Raw genomic sequence first — 15,304 nt, forward strand, 5'->3', positions numbered from 1 at the left:
TGTTTGTTTTGGCCGGACGGATCCAGAGACGGAGATCATGGAGCCGTTACAAGCGCGCATTCCTCTCACTTTACTTCTTTTTAGAGGCCTTTAGTTTTGGTCTGTCACTCACTGCCCTTTCTTTTTCTTTTTTTTTTTTTTTTTTCTTTTTCTCTCGAAAAACTGTTGATGGAGAAGCTCTGAGGGGAAAAGATTAAAGGCGGAAAGAAGTGAGTGCCGGCTGAAACCTTTGTGTTGACGCAAATGCGAGAAAAACAAACGTTGCTTTAGCCAATATCAAAGAGAACAGAAAGGCTATTTATAGGTAGGCTTTTTTTTTTTTTTTTTTTTACTGTTAGTCGCGTGGGTTAATATTAATAATCTACCAAAAGAAAACTGCAGGAGCTCACATTATTGAAACCAGATACATGTCTTAACTTTCATTATTAAAGGAAATGTTATTTCAAAAAGGACAATAACCCATAAAATGGTGCTTTTAACGTTGTTTTTAAGCACATCGGTTTTTTTTTTTATTTGCAGGACAAATTAAAATGAAGGACAACCGTCTGCCATCTAAAAATTCACAATACATGTATTTTAAATGTATAAAAATGCCCAAATAAATCATTTTCAAACGACTTACACTAAAATTAAAGTAACTGCAACATCAGTACAGTATCCACGGGCTTCTTTGCGTGGCTCATCAGCAACGCAAGACTTGCCTGAAAAGCATCTATATTAATAATTGAACAGTTTGTGACATATTTTTCTCTGCACACTTCTCACTCTTCTTCCTCGGGAGCCCCTCCAAATTAAAAGTCGGTCACAAAATGTTGTCTCATTTAAATTCTCACCTTCAGCTCTCTAGTGACTGGTAATGGTCCGAGAGGAGCTGACGCTTTAAAAAAAAAAAAAAAAAAAAAAAAAAAAAAAAATCATGAAGGTCTGTTCTGACTACGCTTTTAGAGTCCTGTCATGCCCAAACAATTAGACGACATAGTAAAGAAAAAATACAAAACAAAAAACACAGAAAATAGTGGCAATGTTTTGCAGCAGGCAAGCAGAATCATCAATTAAACATTGAAAAATACATGCAAGGCAGGTCGCTGCAGCCTTACTTACTCTGTGCGCGGCGCTGAGTCTCCGCAGTTTAATTACAAGCCCTAATTTCCAACCGCAGATAGTGTCAAAAAATCTGCGACTATTTCGCAGAGATTCCCTTTAACAAGTGGAAACTTAGTGTCCTCCTGCACCATTTTATACATGATGAGCCGTCAGTAATGGGATTATTAAACAAAAACGTTTCAGGCGCTGGCGTTAACCTTTTTTAATGCCTAATTAGGTTTTGCAAAGAAATAATTAGATTCTACAGTGCTTACACTGCCTATATTTTCAAATGGCATCTGCAGCAAACACATCATCCCGCGACGCTCGTGCCAATAATCTGCGGATATATGCGCTGCAGAAGCAGCCAGATGTAAGATTTTAAAACATTGTTGGGACCAAATAAGGGTGCACTTAAAGCTAAAATAATTATCCAACACAGGCTATAGGCCAACCTGCGGCGGTATGATAGTCTGGTAGAGTGCGCCCCCTTGTGGGTGTAACATTAAATTCATTAATGCAGCAGGAGAGCGGTTGAATACAAAGAGCATACAAAGATGCGTATTTGCAGAAAAAAAAAAAAAAAAAAAAAAAATCTTTTTTTTTTTTTTTTTTATGCCTAATTATAACAAAAGAAAGCCTGACGTTGTTTATTCAAGCAGCACTGTTTTGGAGCGGCGACAAACCTAAAATAAAAAAATACTAATAATAAATGTGGGCGTTGACCTTGGCGCAAGCGCAGTTTGTTCCCTAAACTGTATGCAGAGAAGATGAGAAGCTTTTCAGCAGAACTTCTGTTTTCTGATGTTCCACTTCCATCTCCTTACTGTGGTGTTATGAGATTCCTCCAAATGTAAAAAAAAAAAAAAGCAAACATACAGTGCAAGTTATCCTCCATCACGTCTTTGTCAGCAGAATATAATACGGACAAAAACTATAAATTATTTCATTGCCAATTTAAAGGAAAACTGTAAGACATTATATTTAATAAGTGTTGGCTATTTTATAAATGCCATGGATGGCTCAGTCATGACGAAGTTTTCACTTCTCACGTAGAACCGCTTATTAACATTATGTGCCTGTCTCCAAATCTGTTTTATATATTTAAATTTTTGTATTTTACTAATGGAAATCGTATAGGCTACTGGTTATGTGTATGTTATTTATTCTCCTATTTACAGCTACGCTATTTAAACATGATAAGATGGCTGTCTGGTGATGTTGTCATGCCACTGTTATGTTTGCCAATTCTCTTAAAAATAAATAAATAAATAAAAATAAAACCCCAAAACAATGTTTGTTGCATTTAATCTTTTGTCCTGAAGAGGGGAGTGTTTCCCCCCCCACTTTATTCACGGAGCTGACCTTCTACACATATCGCGAGAGTTGGCGTGTTTTCCCACCTCGCGTTCGGAAGGTCAGCTGATCATTTACTACGGGTACTGACCGGGAAGCCGCCTGTCACGTTTTAAGGGTAGCGCGCAACTGGAGCAGCTCGACGGCGGCAGCACCGGGTAAACTACGTGATTTCTCAGCAGTACAAACGTCATTTCAACCCGGGGTGTATTCATTTATACGCAAGGGCATCTCGAGACACCCGGGGCCGTAAAATGGTAGCCAGCGTAACCAGGGAAACCTAAATGAGCTCGCGGGAAGTAGGTCGCTAACGTTAGCTGAGGCGTTAGCTCGTGCTAGTAACGATGGTAACAGAATATTCCAGACTCACCTGCCGCTGCTTTTATTATTTATTTATTTATTCATTTATTTAGCGTTAAAACACAATTCTTCACAGTCATCGGTCTTCACTTTTAGTATGAGTAAGGGGATTTATTTTTTTCCTTGTTAATAAAGTAGTCATTACTTTACCCAAACTACCGCAGGCTAGAAGAGCTAGTTAGCCGGCGGCTTCCAGGGGCGATGGATGAATTGTTTGGTCAAATGTGTTGCAGTTTGTCTTCATAAAAGAGGTGATAATAATCATAATAATCATAATAATGATGATATTGTAAGTTACGGACACGTGCAGCGTCAGCAAGTGTGACACAACATGTCATAACATGGTGATAAATGACCACGTTTTGTAAAAAATCTGATGGTCAGCTGTCCATAACACAAAGATTTAAAAAAAAAAAAAACATATATATATACTGACACATAGGATGATGTGGAACTAGAAAGTTCTTGTTTTGTCCTCAACTAGTAAGGCAAGAAGAAAAAAAAAAAGGGGTTTTTTTTTTTGCACCTTTCATACCTTCAGGCAACACAAATAGATGAATATAAGGCAAAGAAAACAAACAAGACAACAACAAGAGCGTCTGTAAACAGAGAGGTCTTCAGAGTCCTGTTCAGATTTCACACTGGGAACAAACAGTAAATCCACAAATCTGATAAAAAAATATATATATATCAGTCAGTAACTGATTATTCGTTTTCTGTAATACCTATTACAGACTTAATTAATTAAATCATTTGAGCTTCGTGGTCGGCAGCACCACAGAGTCCCATAGAAAGACATTGATCCATCAGTGGTGAACTCGTCGGCAGGTTTGACTCCTGTTGGTACGACCGACCGTCATTGACGTGACTTCTCTTCCAACAGAATAACGTACACTCCCAAAGATGGCTGACACAAACCAAGGAACCCCTCCTCCCCAGCCAGGGCCTCTGGTAAGTTGGCTGTTTTTAACCCTGTGGTTACGCTTTCCGACTGTTTGCCACCCCTCTCTGTTGGTTTTGTGTGGAGAAATATAAAGATGTTGGATCATAATAAGTACGCTTATTGCAATAAATCCAATAAGGTGCGCCACTACGGTGCTTTCTGGCAGCTCGCGTCACACCGGAGATTAAAATTTAGGACGTATGAGCTTCCTACATCATGGAAGTTCGACGTTAATTTTTCAGAGTATCCTTTTGAAACGACCTCGAGATAGTGAAACAGTTATTAGAGGGTTTTTTTTTTTTTTTGCACAAACACTGTGGGGAAAATCTAATCACACGCATCACTGCTTCTAATCACAGTTGATCAAAAGTGCAGAGTGCAGCTGTATAACTTCTATAAAAGTGCAGAATTTGTTATTACTGATACCACCCGCACGCAAACTGGACTTTCTGTTGTTGTTTCAGCACTTGAATGTTTTATACTTTACCTTTGATTAGACGTATCCGCCGTTTGTGAATTTTTGATGCCCACAAATACACGCATCAGTCTCCCATCTGAAAAGAAAAAAGGTTAATTTTTTTTCCACTTTGCTTTGCAGTGTTGCACCGCTTTGAACGTCGCAGAATTTATTTACGATTCTCAGATTATGAGATGACGGTACTTTTGTAATATTTCTTCGTTCCTCAAACTTAATGTTCAGATCAGTCGGTTATATAAAAAAAGTGGCCTCACTCTGGCAGCGTCAGCTGAATCAGCAGGTTGTTTTAATGACTTACAGCTGAATCCTGACTTGTGGAGAGCGGCTGGTAAAATTAATCACTAAATTGCGTTAAGTTGTTTTTTGTTTTTTTTTAGTTTCGCTGATTTATGTTGGTTACCGAGAGAAACTCTGGGCCATAATCTAGTTTTCAGTAAAAACAGAATCAGGGATGCTTTATTGATTGATTCGAGGGGGGAATTGGATCTTGTTGCGTGACATTTATTATGGTTAGAAAACGAGAGGACATCTTTCATCTGTGGCGTCACGTCGTTAGAGAATGAGCAGGTTCGAAAGGTAACTTCTGTGTGTTTTTAAAACTCCCGTATGTATCTATTTTCCCCACAGCAATTTTTAATGACCAACAAGCTGGAAACTGCAATGTGGCTTTCACGACTCTTCACCGTCTACTGCTCCGTAATGTTCATTCTACCGATCTTAGGGTGAGTTCACAGTCACGCGTACAAAAGACGCAATTTTGCAAACCGTATATTAGAAGGCTTGCAGACGTCAATCCAGCTGAACCAGATGTTGGAACATTTGCCCCCGCTTGTGTGTTTCAGACCCTACGCAGCAGCCAACTTCTATCAGAGAGCCTTGTTAGCGAACGCCCTCACCAGTGCCCTTCGCTTACACCAGAGGCTTCCCCGCTTTCAGCTGAGCAGAGCTTTCCTGGCCCAGGCTCTGCAGGAGGACAGCTGCCACTACCTGCTCTACTCGCTCATCCTCGTCAACTCCTACCCCATCACAAGTATCCTTTCGCTTGCCATACAGGGGGAGAACAAAGGGACGGTGCTCGTACGGTAACTCCGAATGGTTAAAACCGTGTAAAGGATGTTCATATGTTTCATAGCGTCATCCCAACACGGTGTTAAATATTAAAGAGATTTTTCTTTATTCCCGAAGCTGCAACATTAATCTGTGGGTGGTTAATGCTTTCGTTAATAGCATTGCAATTCTCTTTTTCGGCTTTCGAGCAACAACTTCATCAAAACATTTTTTTTTCCTCTCGTGTCAGGCGGCTTTTTGAAGTTCGCTTGTTGTGATGCTTTTCCTAAGACGGTCTATTAGGATTTCTCTTGTGTCACCCAGGAAGGTTCAAACTACAATATCACACATCGCACCAGTGCTACCAGTAAAACATGTGGTTCTGTCTCATTATTCACAATAATGTGCCACTTGTATTAACCGCACTGATTTGTTATAGGAGGTTACGTGTGTCTATTTTTTTTGGTTGATCCTTAACTTTTGTGTCCAGTGAGCATCTTCCCAGTTTTCCTCTTTTCTTTGCTTCACGCAACAACCTACACGAAGAAAGTCCTCGACGTGAGTCATCGAACGCCCGCCGCGGCTTTTAATGCCGTCTATTAAAAATGTATGTCTCAAACGTTGTTTAGCGCCCAGGTGGGTTCATTAGCATGAGCCCAAATGGTGTTTTAATCATCCACTCAATCAACCAGCTATTTCTGATTGGACACAAATTCAACCCAAAAAAAAAATCGAATAAAAGCAGACGAGTGCTGATGTGATTTCTTTTAACATTTACTTCGTGTAAACTCTGTGTCACGTCCTGACTTGTTGTTGTTCTTCTTCCAGTCCGTGGGCCCCAGCAGCCTGATGTTCATTAGAAACCTCTTGGACAAACTAACAGCCAATCAGCAGAACATCCTGAAGTTTATCGCCTGTAACGAGATCTTCTTGATGCCAGCCACTGTTTTCATGCTCTTCAGGTATGCCCGCCGCTCACGTCGGGAGGTTTCTGTTGCCAAGAGACACCGCGGATCCATTATCTGGCAATATGAGAGCCTGAAACTCATCGAAATGTATCTTAACTGGCAAACCCGCGGAGGTACACGCAGTGTTAGATTGCGTGACATTATGCTGATGTTCTGTTACAGCTCAGATTAACATCTACCAACGAGATATTTTCAGGTTTTTAATGTCGTTTTTATTTTTGTCCACAGCGGTCAGGGGAGCTTGTTGCTACCTTTCATTTACTACCGATTCCTCACTCTCCGCTACACGTCCAGAAGAAACCCGTACTGCCGGTAAGATGTTGAATAATACAGGATTGTCACAGAGTACGTCAAGGACGACAAGTGCTTCACATAAAACCATTAAAACCATCAAAAGATACGGCAAAAGAAAAGGACATTTAAAAACAGTTCATAACAGTGATTAAAACATTAAGCAAGCTAAAAAATAGGATAAAAGTTACAGTGCAGTTTAAGACATCCTCAAATCTGGTTCAGTGAAAGGCAGCGAACAGAAAAAGTCTTCAGTCTTGATTTAAAAGGAGCTGATGTTGCAGTTTACTAATGTAAAAAAAGTATTCTACATTTTTTTTTTTTTAGTTTTTGTTTTTAAATGAGATTGTACTTGAACGGTGATTTAATCGGAAATGATCAAATGCAGAAGCTGCCTTATTTACAGAGGGATCTTTTCTGATCGAACAAAATCTCCCCGATGCGACAAAACCCGAGCCCTACTTTTTCTGGACGACCCGAGTTGAGCATTAATCCCCCTCCCCCCTCCTCCCCCGTCTTCCTTCCTACCCCAGCACCTTGTTCACAGAGCTGCGAATTCTTCTGGAGCACTTCATCATGAAACCCGCCTGCCCCGCCTTCTTCAGGAGGATGTGCCTCAGCAGCATCGCCTTCATCAGCCGCCTCGCCCCCACGGGAGTCTGAGTTACACTACGTAGAAACTTTTCATGTCTTCATGTTTTTGTTTTATTTTTGTTTTTCAACCATCTAAGATGTGACTTAAACTTTTTGATGGGGGACAGATTACCATCGACGGAAGGAACGTTTTTTTTGTTGTTGTTTTTTGTTTTGTTTTTGAATGTCAACTTTTACAGTCTGTGCTCCAACTTCTCCGCATATGTGAGTACAGTTGAAGACCAGCCGGTAATGCACTGAGTAAGTCTCACGGTGACATTTCGGTTCCCCCCCCCCCCCCCCCCCCCATCTTTTTAATGTGACGCCATTCGAGCGGTGGACACCCTCTCACTTGGTTACATTTACTGAAACGCAGCACGGCAGACATCAGCTGTCTCCCCCCCCTGTGTTTCGGCTGTTGTTGTCTCTTTCCTTTTTATGTCATTATTTATTCATGAAAAAAAAAATTGATTATTCTATGACGAAACGTTAACATTCTGAGATTAGTAACTTAATGAAAATGTGCTTATACATAATTAATAATGTCCTTTACGTAACATGTCGTACTTTTGTTTGCAGTTTTCACCGTCTCATTTTCTTAATGTTGACAGCATCCATTGTCTTGATTTGTCTAAATGCCTAATTTTTAAACGTGTTCTATCAATGCCATCAGCTCACTCTTTCCACAACATGCAAAATCAACGTAGCTACGATGTCAAAACGATGGGTGTTAAACTGAGAAACAAAATATCTGCTGTATTTTATAGAATATTTGAAGTTACTGGATGGTTATTTTTTTTTTCCTGTTGGATTCATGTTGGAAATGATTTGCACAATGCATGTCATGTTCTTTGAACGCATCCTGACCTCAATTTCTCGGTTTGCAAACTTGTTTTGAATCTGCTCCATTCATTCATAAGTCGCTGTACGCTTGTTGCTTGCTATAGGTTCCTTGCTTCATGCATGCTCATGTTTTTTTGTTTTTTTTCTGCCATATTAAATGTTTATTTGCCTCCAGACAAACCACATTTTTATGACGAATATGAAATTCTCTTAATTAAACCAATAAAATATGAAAGAATAGTAACGAGGGTTGATCTTAGCCTTATTATGAACACGTCGAATGGCTGAACCACTGAGTCTGCTGTTCACAAGTGTTTGTGTTTTATTTTTTTTACTCTTAACAACTTTCTGAATAACAAGTCTAGTATACATTATACTTCTTAAACTCTTAAATTTTCACAGATTTAACTCGAGGTCCATTTAACAGCTTCCACCTCCATGCACTGGTCTTCATCTACAGATACTTTAACTCGTATTTTAAATATTTGTTATATTTTACAAAATGTTGCAGCTTAATTTGAATTGCTTTTCTTAACAAATTAAACTTCACACTGTATTGTTGGAGAAAAAACAACAACTCAAGACGGTAAGAAGTCCTCCCTGGTGGATCTAACTGAGCGAGTCAACCAATCAGGACGCAGCTTCAACATCCCGTGCTTCACTTCTTCTTTTTTTTTTTTTTTTACCCAATAGAATCGCAGCTCGTTTCCGGGGCTGTCGCGTTGCCACGGGCAACGGCAACTGCGTTCACCCGAGTTCCCAACGTGTTCGCGCTGACTAGTTAATACGTAACGTCAGCGTTTTGAAGGGCGTTTTAAACTCCGCTTTACAACAGAGACAGGCGGCGGTTTATTTCGGGTGTTTTTAAACGTCTTGCTCGGTAGATGATTTCTGTCCAGCTGGCGTTCCCGACGAAATCGCGTTAGCCAATTAGCTCGCCAGCTAACGTTAGCACGCCTCGCTAATCTCCTCGGTTGGAGATAATCTCGGGTCCCTTCGAGATCGTTTTCTAATTCGGTTGACGTTTGCTTTTTTTTTTTTTTTTTTTATAACGAATTGTAAATGGTGACTGTCTACGTTGGACCGAGACTAACGACTACCTGGAAGATTACTTTCCCCCTGAAGTTAGGACACGGCACAGAAAGAAGATGGAAATCCACCTGAATCGAGTTGATTATATTCAGGTAACGTAGAAATAATAAGTTTTTATTGTGTTTTATGTTGCTGCTTTTCATTCTGTTACTGGAGTGTTTACAGTCACCATTCAAATCAAATGCAGACTTTTACGTATTGTAGTATCACACCTGCTCCCTTGTCTCTCTCAGGTCGGTGTGACGTCCCAGAAAACGATGAGGCTGCTTCCAACATTGGGCAAAAAGGCAACCCAAAAGGTATCACTACTGTCTCAAAGCAGACCATAACCAGTGTCACCTAGACTCGATTATAATTTGTGGGAATTATTGTATTATTGTGCCTGATTTTGTCGCTTTGTGTTTTCAGGTTGCTGTCGCCGACCACGATGGCATACTCACATGTTTTGGGATGAAGAGGGGAGAAGCAGTGGTGAGTTTGTCCTGTTGCTTGTTGCTGGAGTGTTGGATTGGAATGAAAGGTTTCTACTATCGGGAACTTTGCCTTTTTATTTTGTGTGTGTTTTCAGCCCGTGTTTAAAACCCTCCCGGGGCAGAAGATAACCCGAATGGACCTCGGAGGCGCGGCGGGAACTCCCCAGGAGAAGATCTTCGTCTGCTCCGGTTCTCAGGTCCGAGGATTCACCAAGAAAGGCAAACAGTTCCTCACCTTTGAAGCCAACCTCACGGAGAGCATCAACGCCATGTAGGAGCTCCTTCCTCCTTATTTTGGATTTTCACTTGACTTGTGCAGAGCTGTGATTTTTTTTTTTTTTTCTATTTTGTAACCCCACTCAGTTGACGCTGCCAATTTCTTTCCCTCAGGCATGTCTTAGGCTCCGACCTTTTTGTGTGCGCGAGTTACATCTACAACCACTACTGTGACTGCAAGGATCAAGACTACTACCTGTCCGGGGACAAAATCAATGACATAACGTGTTTGTCCTCAGAAAACCTCGCTCACCTCGTCCCGGTTCTGGCGTGCCAGGATCGAGTTCTCAGAGTCTTGCAGGTAGCACGAGCTCAAATCTCTTAATTTCCACCTCAAACACGTAGGATTGATATTTCTATACGTTTTGTGATGAATTGTAATTGTAGGGATCTGAACTCGCCTACGACATTGAAGTCCCTGGTCCTCCATCTGTCCTGGAACTGTACAATAAAGATGGAGGCAAGTTGGTTTCTCTGTTTGCCGGGCACGCTTGACAATGAAACATGAAAACTGCTTTATACTGAACATGATCTGACATATAACGTCAGTGTTTGTCTTCAGGAGAGGAAATCCTTTATGGAACCACTGATGGGAAAATAGGATTGGTCCAGATTGCCGAGGACTCAGCTGCGACCAAATGGGAGATTGACAATGATAAAAAGAAAGGGGGTATGTTTTTTTTAATTTATTTTTTTAACCATTGTATTTCAGCTTTTTGCCAACATAATACACAAGATCAATAACAATCACCTTCTACAGCATATGTCAGAAAAAAACCCATACAAATGTAACCTGGCACTTCTGACCGCTTCATTACCACACGAGAGCGTACGACACGCCTCTCGCGACACATTCACTTCTTTTCTCCGTCTCCCGTCAGGAATTCTCTGCATCGACACTTACGACATCATTGGCGACGGCGTGAGCGACGTCCTGGTGGGCCGGGATGACGGCACGGTGGAGATCTACGGTTTCGACAGCTCCAACGATCCCACGATCCGCTTTGAGCACGTGAGTTTCAAAACTGCAATATCTTATTCCGCCCAGCTTTTATAGTTTCCAAAACGGCAAAGAACAGAATTACTAAGTAGAAAAGCTGTCTTGCCCGTTTATCATAACATGCAAGATGATATTCAACTCTACTTGGTTACGCTCATACTTTTTATAGGTTTTACTCTCTTATACCCCAAGACATTTAAATACGTCTCTCTTAATTTTCCAATTAATAGGACACTCATTCATTTTTTTCATTTTTTTTTTTTTTATAGTTTTAATGTTTATCCCCTTTAATTGAGATTTTGTTTTGTGGCTTTTTGTAAAATACCAAATCCATGTTGCCCTTAAAAGCCACTCGTCCTTTTATATATTAAATGACAGGCTTCCCTCATTAATGGCCAAAATGTCGTCTCCTACCTGGTTACAGGTGTTGTCAGAGAGCGTGACCTCGGTCCAGGGCGGCTGTGTGGGGAAAGAGTCTTATGACGAGGTCTTGACCGCCAGCTATACAGGTTAGAGGAGAGTTTTTAAAGGTGTCTTGTCTGCCAGTCACTCGAGTCACTATTTACAAGTGAAGGAGCGGCACTAAGGTGTGTGTGTGTGTGTGTGTGTGTGTGTGTGTGTGTGTGTGTGTGACGCGCTCTACTGTGCTTACTTCCTCCAGGATGGGTGACAGGTTTGACCACCGAGCCCCAGAAGGCCGAGGCCGGCCCGGGAGACGAGGTCAGGATGACCAAGGAGACGCAGTCCAAAGTAGAAGCACTCAGGTGTCGACAAAAAAATAAATTTCCCTCTCACGTTCAGGCTTTTTGATCCCATTCATTCGTCTGACCTGCTTGAAATGCCGTCCGTCCTTCACTCGGTCGTGTCGTTGCCTCTCAGAGCCGAGCTGGAGCAGCTGCAGATCAAAGTGCTGCAGGGACGTGAGCAGTACCAGCAGACCTCCCAGTCCAGCACGGCCGTCTCCGCCGTGCCCACCTTCAGCGTCAACGACAAGTTCGCTCTCTGCCAGGACGACGCCAGCTACAGCCTCACTCTGGAGGTGCAGACCGCCATCGACAATCTGCTGCTCCAGGTTGGTCCCCGTTGGTGCGGCATTCTTAAACAAAGTCTGCTTCATAATCCAAAATGTAAACGAGCAGAATGTAACTTTTAAGTTTGATCTCCTCCGCAGAGCGACGTCCCCATAGACCTGCTGGATGTGGACAATAACTCATCTGTCGTCAGTTTCAGTGAATGTGACTCAGAGGTGAGCTGTATTAAATATGCTGCGCAAATTATACAAGCAGTCACAGGCTTGCTGCTTCACCCAGAGGCCTGACTCTCTTGCTCTGTTTCCAGCAGCCCAACGGGAACTTCCTCCTGGCCACGTACAGATGTCAGGCCAACACGACCAGACTGGAGCTCAAGGTAACAAGTATCATCTAACGCTGGCATTTCCTGAAGCTCAAGTGAAGCCTAATGTGTATCCCTTTAATTCTATGCCACTAAATCTGCATCACAGCCTCCTCTTTTATACACCGTAGAAGCCCCCCTTTTTTTTTTTTTTTTTTTTGCAGGGTCGCTTGCTATTTGTGGCGCGATCCATAGTGCGTTTCAACCCGCAACAAACTGTTTTCCCAGGTGAGGTCCATTGAGGGACAGTATGGCACCCTGCAGGCTTACATCACCCCCAGACTGCAGCCCAAGACCTGCCAGGTCCGCCAGTACCGGATCAAACCTCTGTCCCTCCACCAGCGGATGCACAGCATCAACCAGGAGAGGTGACGACGGAAGAATCCAGCGAAAGTTGGACTGGGTTGAATTTTTTTTCATTTGTATTTTTCTTATCACAAAAAATGATATTCAAGTCATGTAGATTTGAATTTAACTTTGTGTTTTGATTCTGCTTTAAAGCTGAAACTGAATGTGAAGGACACTTCTGATTGGCAAAATACAGCAACAGCTATCACTGGGTTGTGGACGCCGGCAAACAAAATTCAATAACAAAAGTTTCAGGCTTTACTCTTATATTTCATTTTCCGCAAATCATTTGTCGTCAAGAAGACTGTTTATTAATATCAGTGATGTGAGAGTATCCCGACACTCGCTCGCGGTTTTTGAGCGAACCTCATTTGTCTCGTTGTCTTCCTCGCCCTGTTTCAGGCCCATGAACAGACTCAGTCTGGTGGGTCAGTTCAGCTTCGCGGAGATCCACTCCTGGGTGGTTTTCTGTTTGCCGGAGGTGCCCGATAAAACACCGGCGGGCGAAGGCATCACGTTCTACTTCCACAACACGTTCCTCGGCACGCAGCTCGAAGCCACCTACTGGTAAATGCACTGTGGAAAGGCTCCAAACTGCCGACGCTGTAGCTTCACCCGTAGATTATCACACAGCTGAAGTGTTAAAGGAAACTTCTGCAAGACAAATTTATATTTCTTCTCGGTGCTAAATAATTCGGCGGTTTATTTTAAACCCGCTTTTGAATCAAACGCGTCTTCTCTTGAATATTGTCATTTCAGCAAAGGGGAAGGTCACTTCAAGTCCGACAACATCTCTACTATCTCCATCCTGAGCGACGTTCTCTCTAAAGAAGCTACCAAAAGGAAAATCAATCTCAACATTTCATACGGTCGGCGCACCGTTATTTATCACGACGTATTTCCATGCGAGCTCAAATGTATTTTGCAGGTTGAATGAATTGCGCGGTTTTTTAAATTTTTTTTTTTTATCAATCTTCCAGATATCAGTGATGACTCTGTGAGCCACACCCTCAAGATGATCCACCCGAAGCTGGAGTACCAGCTGCTGTTGGCCCGGAAAGTTCAGCTCATCGACGCTCTTAAAGTAAGCGCTGGTTAAAACGGTCACAGGAACACTTTCACAGTGAAAACAGCCTCTGCTCCTCCTTTCTGCAGACACGGCGCGCATGATCTACCGAAAAGTTTGCACGTGAGAGTAATTGCGTCACTGATATCGGGTGCAAATTTAAACGAGGAGGTTTTTTTTGCGCGCGTTAAAGTGATTCCAGCCGTGAGAAAAATAAATAAAAATGAACGACCGCAAAAGCAAAATGAAATTTGAATCCCATTGAAATTAAGAAATATAAATATAACAAGAACAAACTCTATATGGGAGATTATCAGCAAGAAAGTAAAACAAAATAAAAATCAAGAGAACGTGGTGAGATGTGTGATGTGAGGTTTGTATGTGCTTTTTACACACGCAAACCTTTAATAAAATCAGGGAGGAACAGAAGTTGAACGCACTTGAGAATTTAGAGCCAGTTAATCGGTAAGTCAAAGAGGAAAAGCTTCATTCAAGAGAAAAGCTGCAGCCTCACGATCAGAATTTAACGCAGCTATGAGAAGATGATCGGGTCCAGCTGAACGTCCAACTTTAGTTAAAAGGTCCTTTTCCCCGTTTGCTGTTGTCTGGGAGATGCACTAACGTACCTCACCGCCTCGTCCCCTGTGGTCGGCAGGAGCTTCAGGTTCACGAGGGGAACTCCGACTTCCTCATCTCGGAGTACCGCAGCATCTTGGACCAATCCGCCGATCTCCTGGAGGAGTACAAGAAGCAGCCGGCGCACCTGGAGAGGCTTTACGGTGCGGCATCAAAACCGCTCGTCACCGCGTTTTATTATCATCTGGAGCATTTTCGAGCTCCCTTGATTTTAATATCTTTCTTTTCTTTTTTTAACTTTCCTTTCAGGAATGATCACAGACCTCTTCATCGACAAATTCAAGTTCAAGGGCCAGAACGTGAAAACGAAAGTCTCCTTGCTGTTGGAGATTCTGGATAATTACGACCTACATTCGCTGTTAGACTTCTTCAACGCGGCGTGATGTCACATAGATATTTAATCGCGTGTCTTTTGATGGGTTTTGTTTTGTGTTATTTTTGTACTGTAAATACAGGAGCTTTGTTTTCACAGTGGTTCCTGTCTGTGTCAACGTTGTATTGTCACTTAGATGACTGTTCATCCTAACGTTTTATTTAAGTATTTATGATATCTTTTTATAGCATTTAAAAAAAAAAATACCATGACAACATTGCCAGAATAGGTGCAGGTTCTTCTTTTTATTAGTGGCTCTGATTTGGCATTTGAAATGTTAAAAGCACATATGTTTGTTTTGTTTTTTTATAAAAACATTTTCATAGGAGCCTGAGTTTCCCCTCTTGAGATAAAATTGAGATGAGAACTATTGTAAGATTCCTACTCTTGTAATAAAGTTAAAGGGTTCTGTGATAGTGAGACAAATGTTTGATTATTTCCCACACATCAAATCAAATATTACATCTGCAAAAAGTTTCCTGCTAAAGTTATACGTCTGTTTCTATGCTTATACTGTATTCCCCGACAAATTTATTCTATTTTATTTTTCCTTTATCTTTCTCATTGTTTTAGCAGCCTTTAAGCCCAATTTATAACTTGTTTCTTTTATCTTGCGGTGTGCAGGTTATTCTCCTGTAACCGAACT

The 15,304-nt window shown here is 41.6% G+C and overlaps 2 protein-coding genes across 3 annotated transcripts; both read left to right on the top strand.

Moving 5' to 3' along the window:
- The first annotated feature begins 2,506 nt into the window (after positions 1-2,506).
- Positions 2,507-8,246, top strand: tmem33 (transmembrane protein 33). Its single transcript, XM_069171082.1, has 8 exons — positions 2,507-2,597; positions 3,683-3,750; positions 4,848-4,942; positions 5,063-5,250; positions 5,758-5,825; positions 6,096-6,229; positions 6,464-6,547; positions 7,060-8,246. The coding sequence occupies exons 2-8, from the start codon at positions 3,703-3,705 to the stop codon at positions 7,187-7,189; spliced, it is 747 nt and encodes a 248-aa protein (XP_069027183.1). The 5' UTR covers positions 2,507-2,597; positions 3,683-3,702; the 3' UTR covers positions 7,190-8,246.
- Positions 8,247-8,347: 101 nt separating this feature from the next.
- bbs7 (Bardet-Biedl syndrome 7) lies at positions 8,348-15,072 on the top strand. Of its 2 annotated transcripts, none has more exons than XM_069171080.1 (19): positions 8,348-9,186; positions 9,328-9,393; positions 9,503-9,565; positions 9,663-9,838; positions 9,958-10,144; positions 10,231-10,303; positions 10,406-10,513; positions 10,725-10,855; positions 11,268-11,352; positions 11,505-11,607; positions 11,723-11,915; positions 12,015-12,089; positions 12,182-12,250; positions 12,464-12,603; positions 12,986-13,150; positions 13,343-13,452; positions 13,564-13,667; positions 14,305-14,428; positions 14,535-15,072. In XM_069171080.1, exons 1-19 carry the CDS (start codon positions 9,151-9,153, stop codon positions 14,666-14,668), a joined length of 2,142 nt encoding a protein of 713 aa, XP_069027181.1. In that variant the 5' UTR covers positions 8,348-9,150; the 3' UTR covers positions 14,669-15,072. The 2 variants fall into 2 exon arrangements, with proteins under 2 accessions (XP_069027181.1, XP_069027182.1); XM_069171081.1 differs by having other exon boundaries at positions 12,185-12,250.
- The last annotated feature ends 232 nt before the right edge of the window (positions 15,073-15,304 follow it).

The sequence above is a fragment of the Embiotoca jacksoni genome, unplaced genomic scaffold (assembly GCF_022577435.1).
Source record: "Embiotoca jacksoni isolate LCO1_2020_lvr unplaced genomic scaffold, fEmbJac1.0.p SCAF_5, whole genome shotgun sequence".
Classification (NCBI taxonomy): Eukaryota; Metazoa; Chordata; class Actinopteri; family Embiotocidae; genus Embiotoca; species Embiotoca jacksoni.

Bases quoted from the DNA above. Each gene is read 5' to 3' on its own strand.
- tmem33 (XM_069171082.1), top strand. From the start codon at position 3,703: ATGGCTGACACAAACCAAGGAACCCCTCCTCCCCAGCCAGGGCCTCTG. The intron at 3,751-4,847 runs GTAAGTTGGCTG...TTTTCCCCACAG, and splicing joins CTCCCCAGCCAGGGCCTCTG to CAATTTTTAATGACCAACAA. The intron at 5,826-6,095 runs GTGAGTCATCGA...TTCTTCTTCCAG, and splicing joins ACACGAAGAAAGTCCTCGAC to TCCGTGGGCCCCAGCAGCCT.
- bbs7 (XM_069171080.1), top strand. From the start codon at position 9,151: ATGGAAATCCACCTGAATCGAGTTGATTATATTCAG. The intron at 9,566-9,662 runs GTGAGTTTGTCC...GTGTGTTTTCAG, and splicing joins TGAAGAGGGGAGAAGCAGTG to CCCGTGTTTAAAACCCTCCC. The intron at 10,145-10,230 runs GTAGCACGAGCT...TTGTAATTGTAG, and splicing joins GAGTTCTCAGAGTCTTGCAG to GGATCTGAACTCGCCTACGA.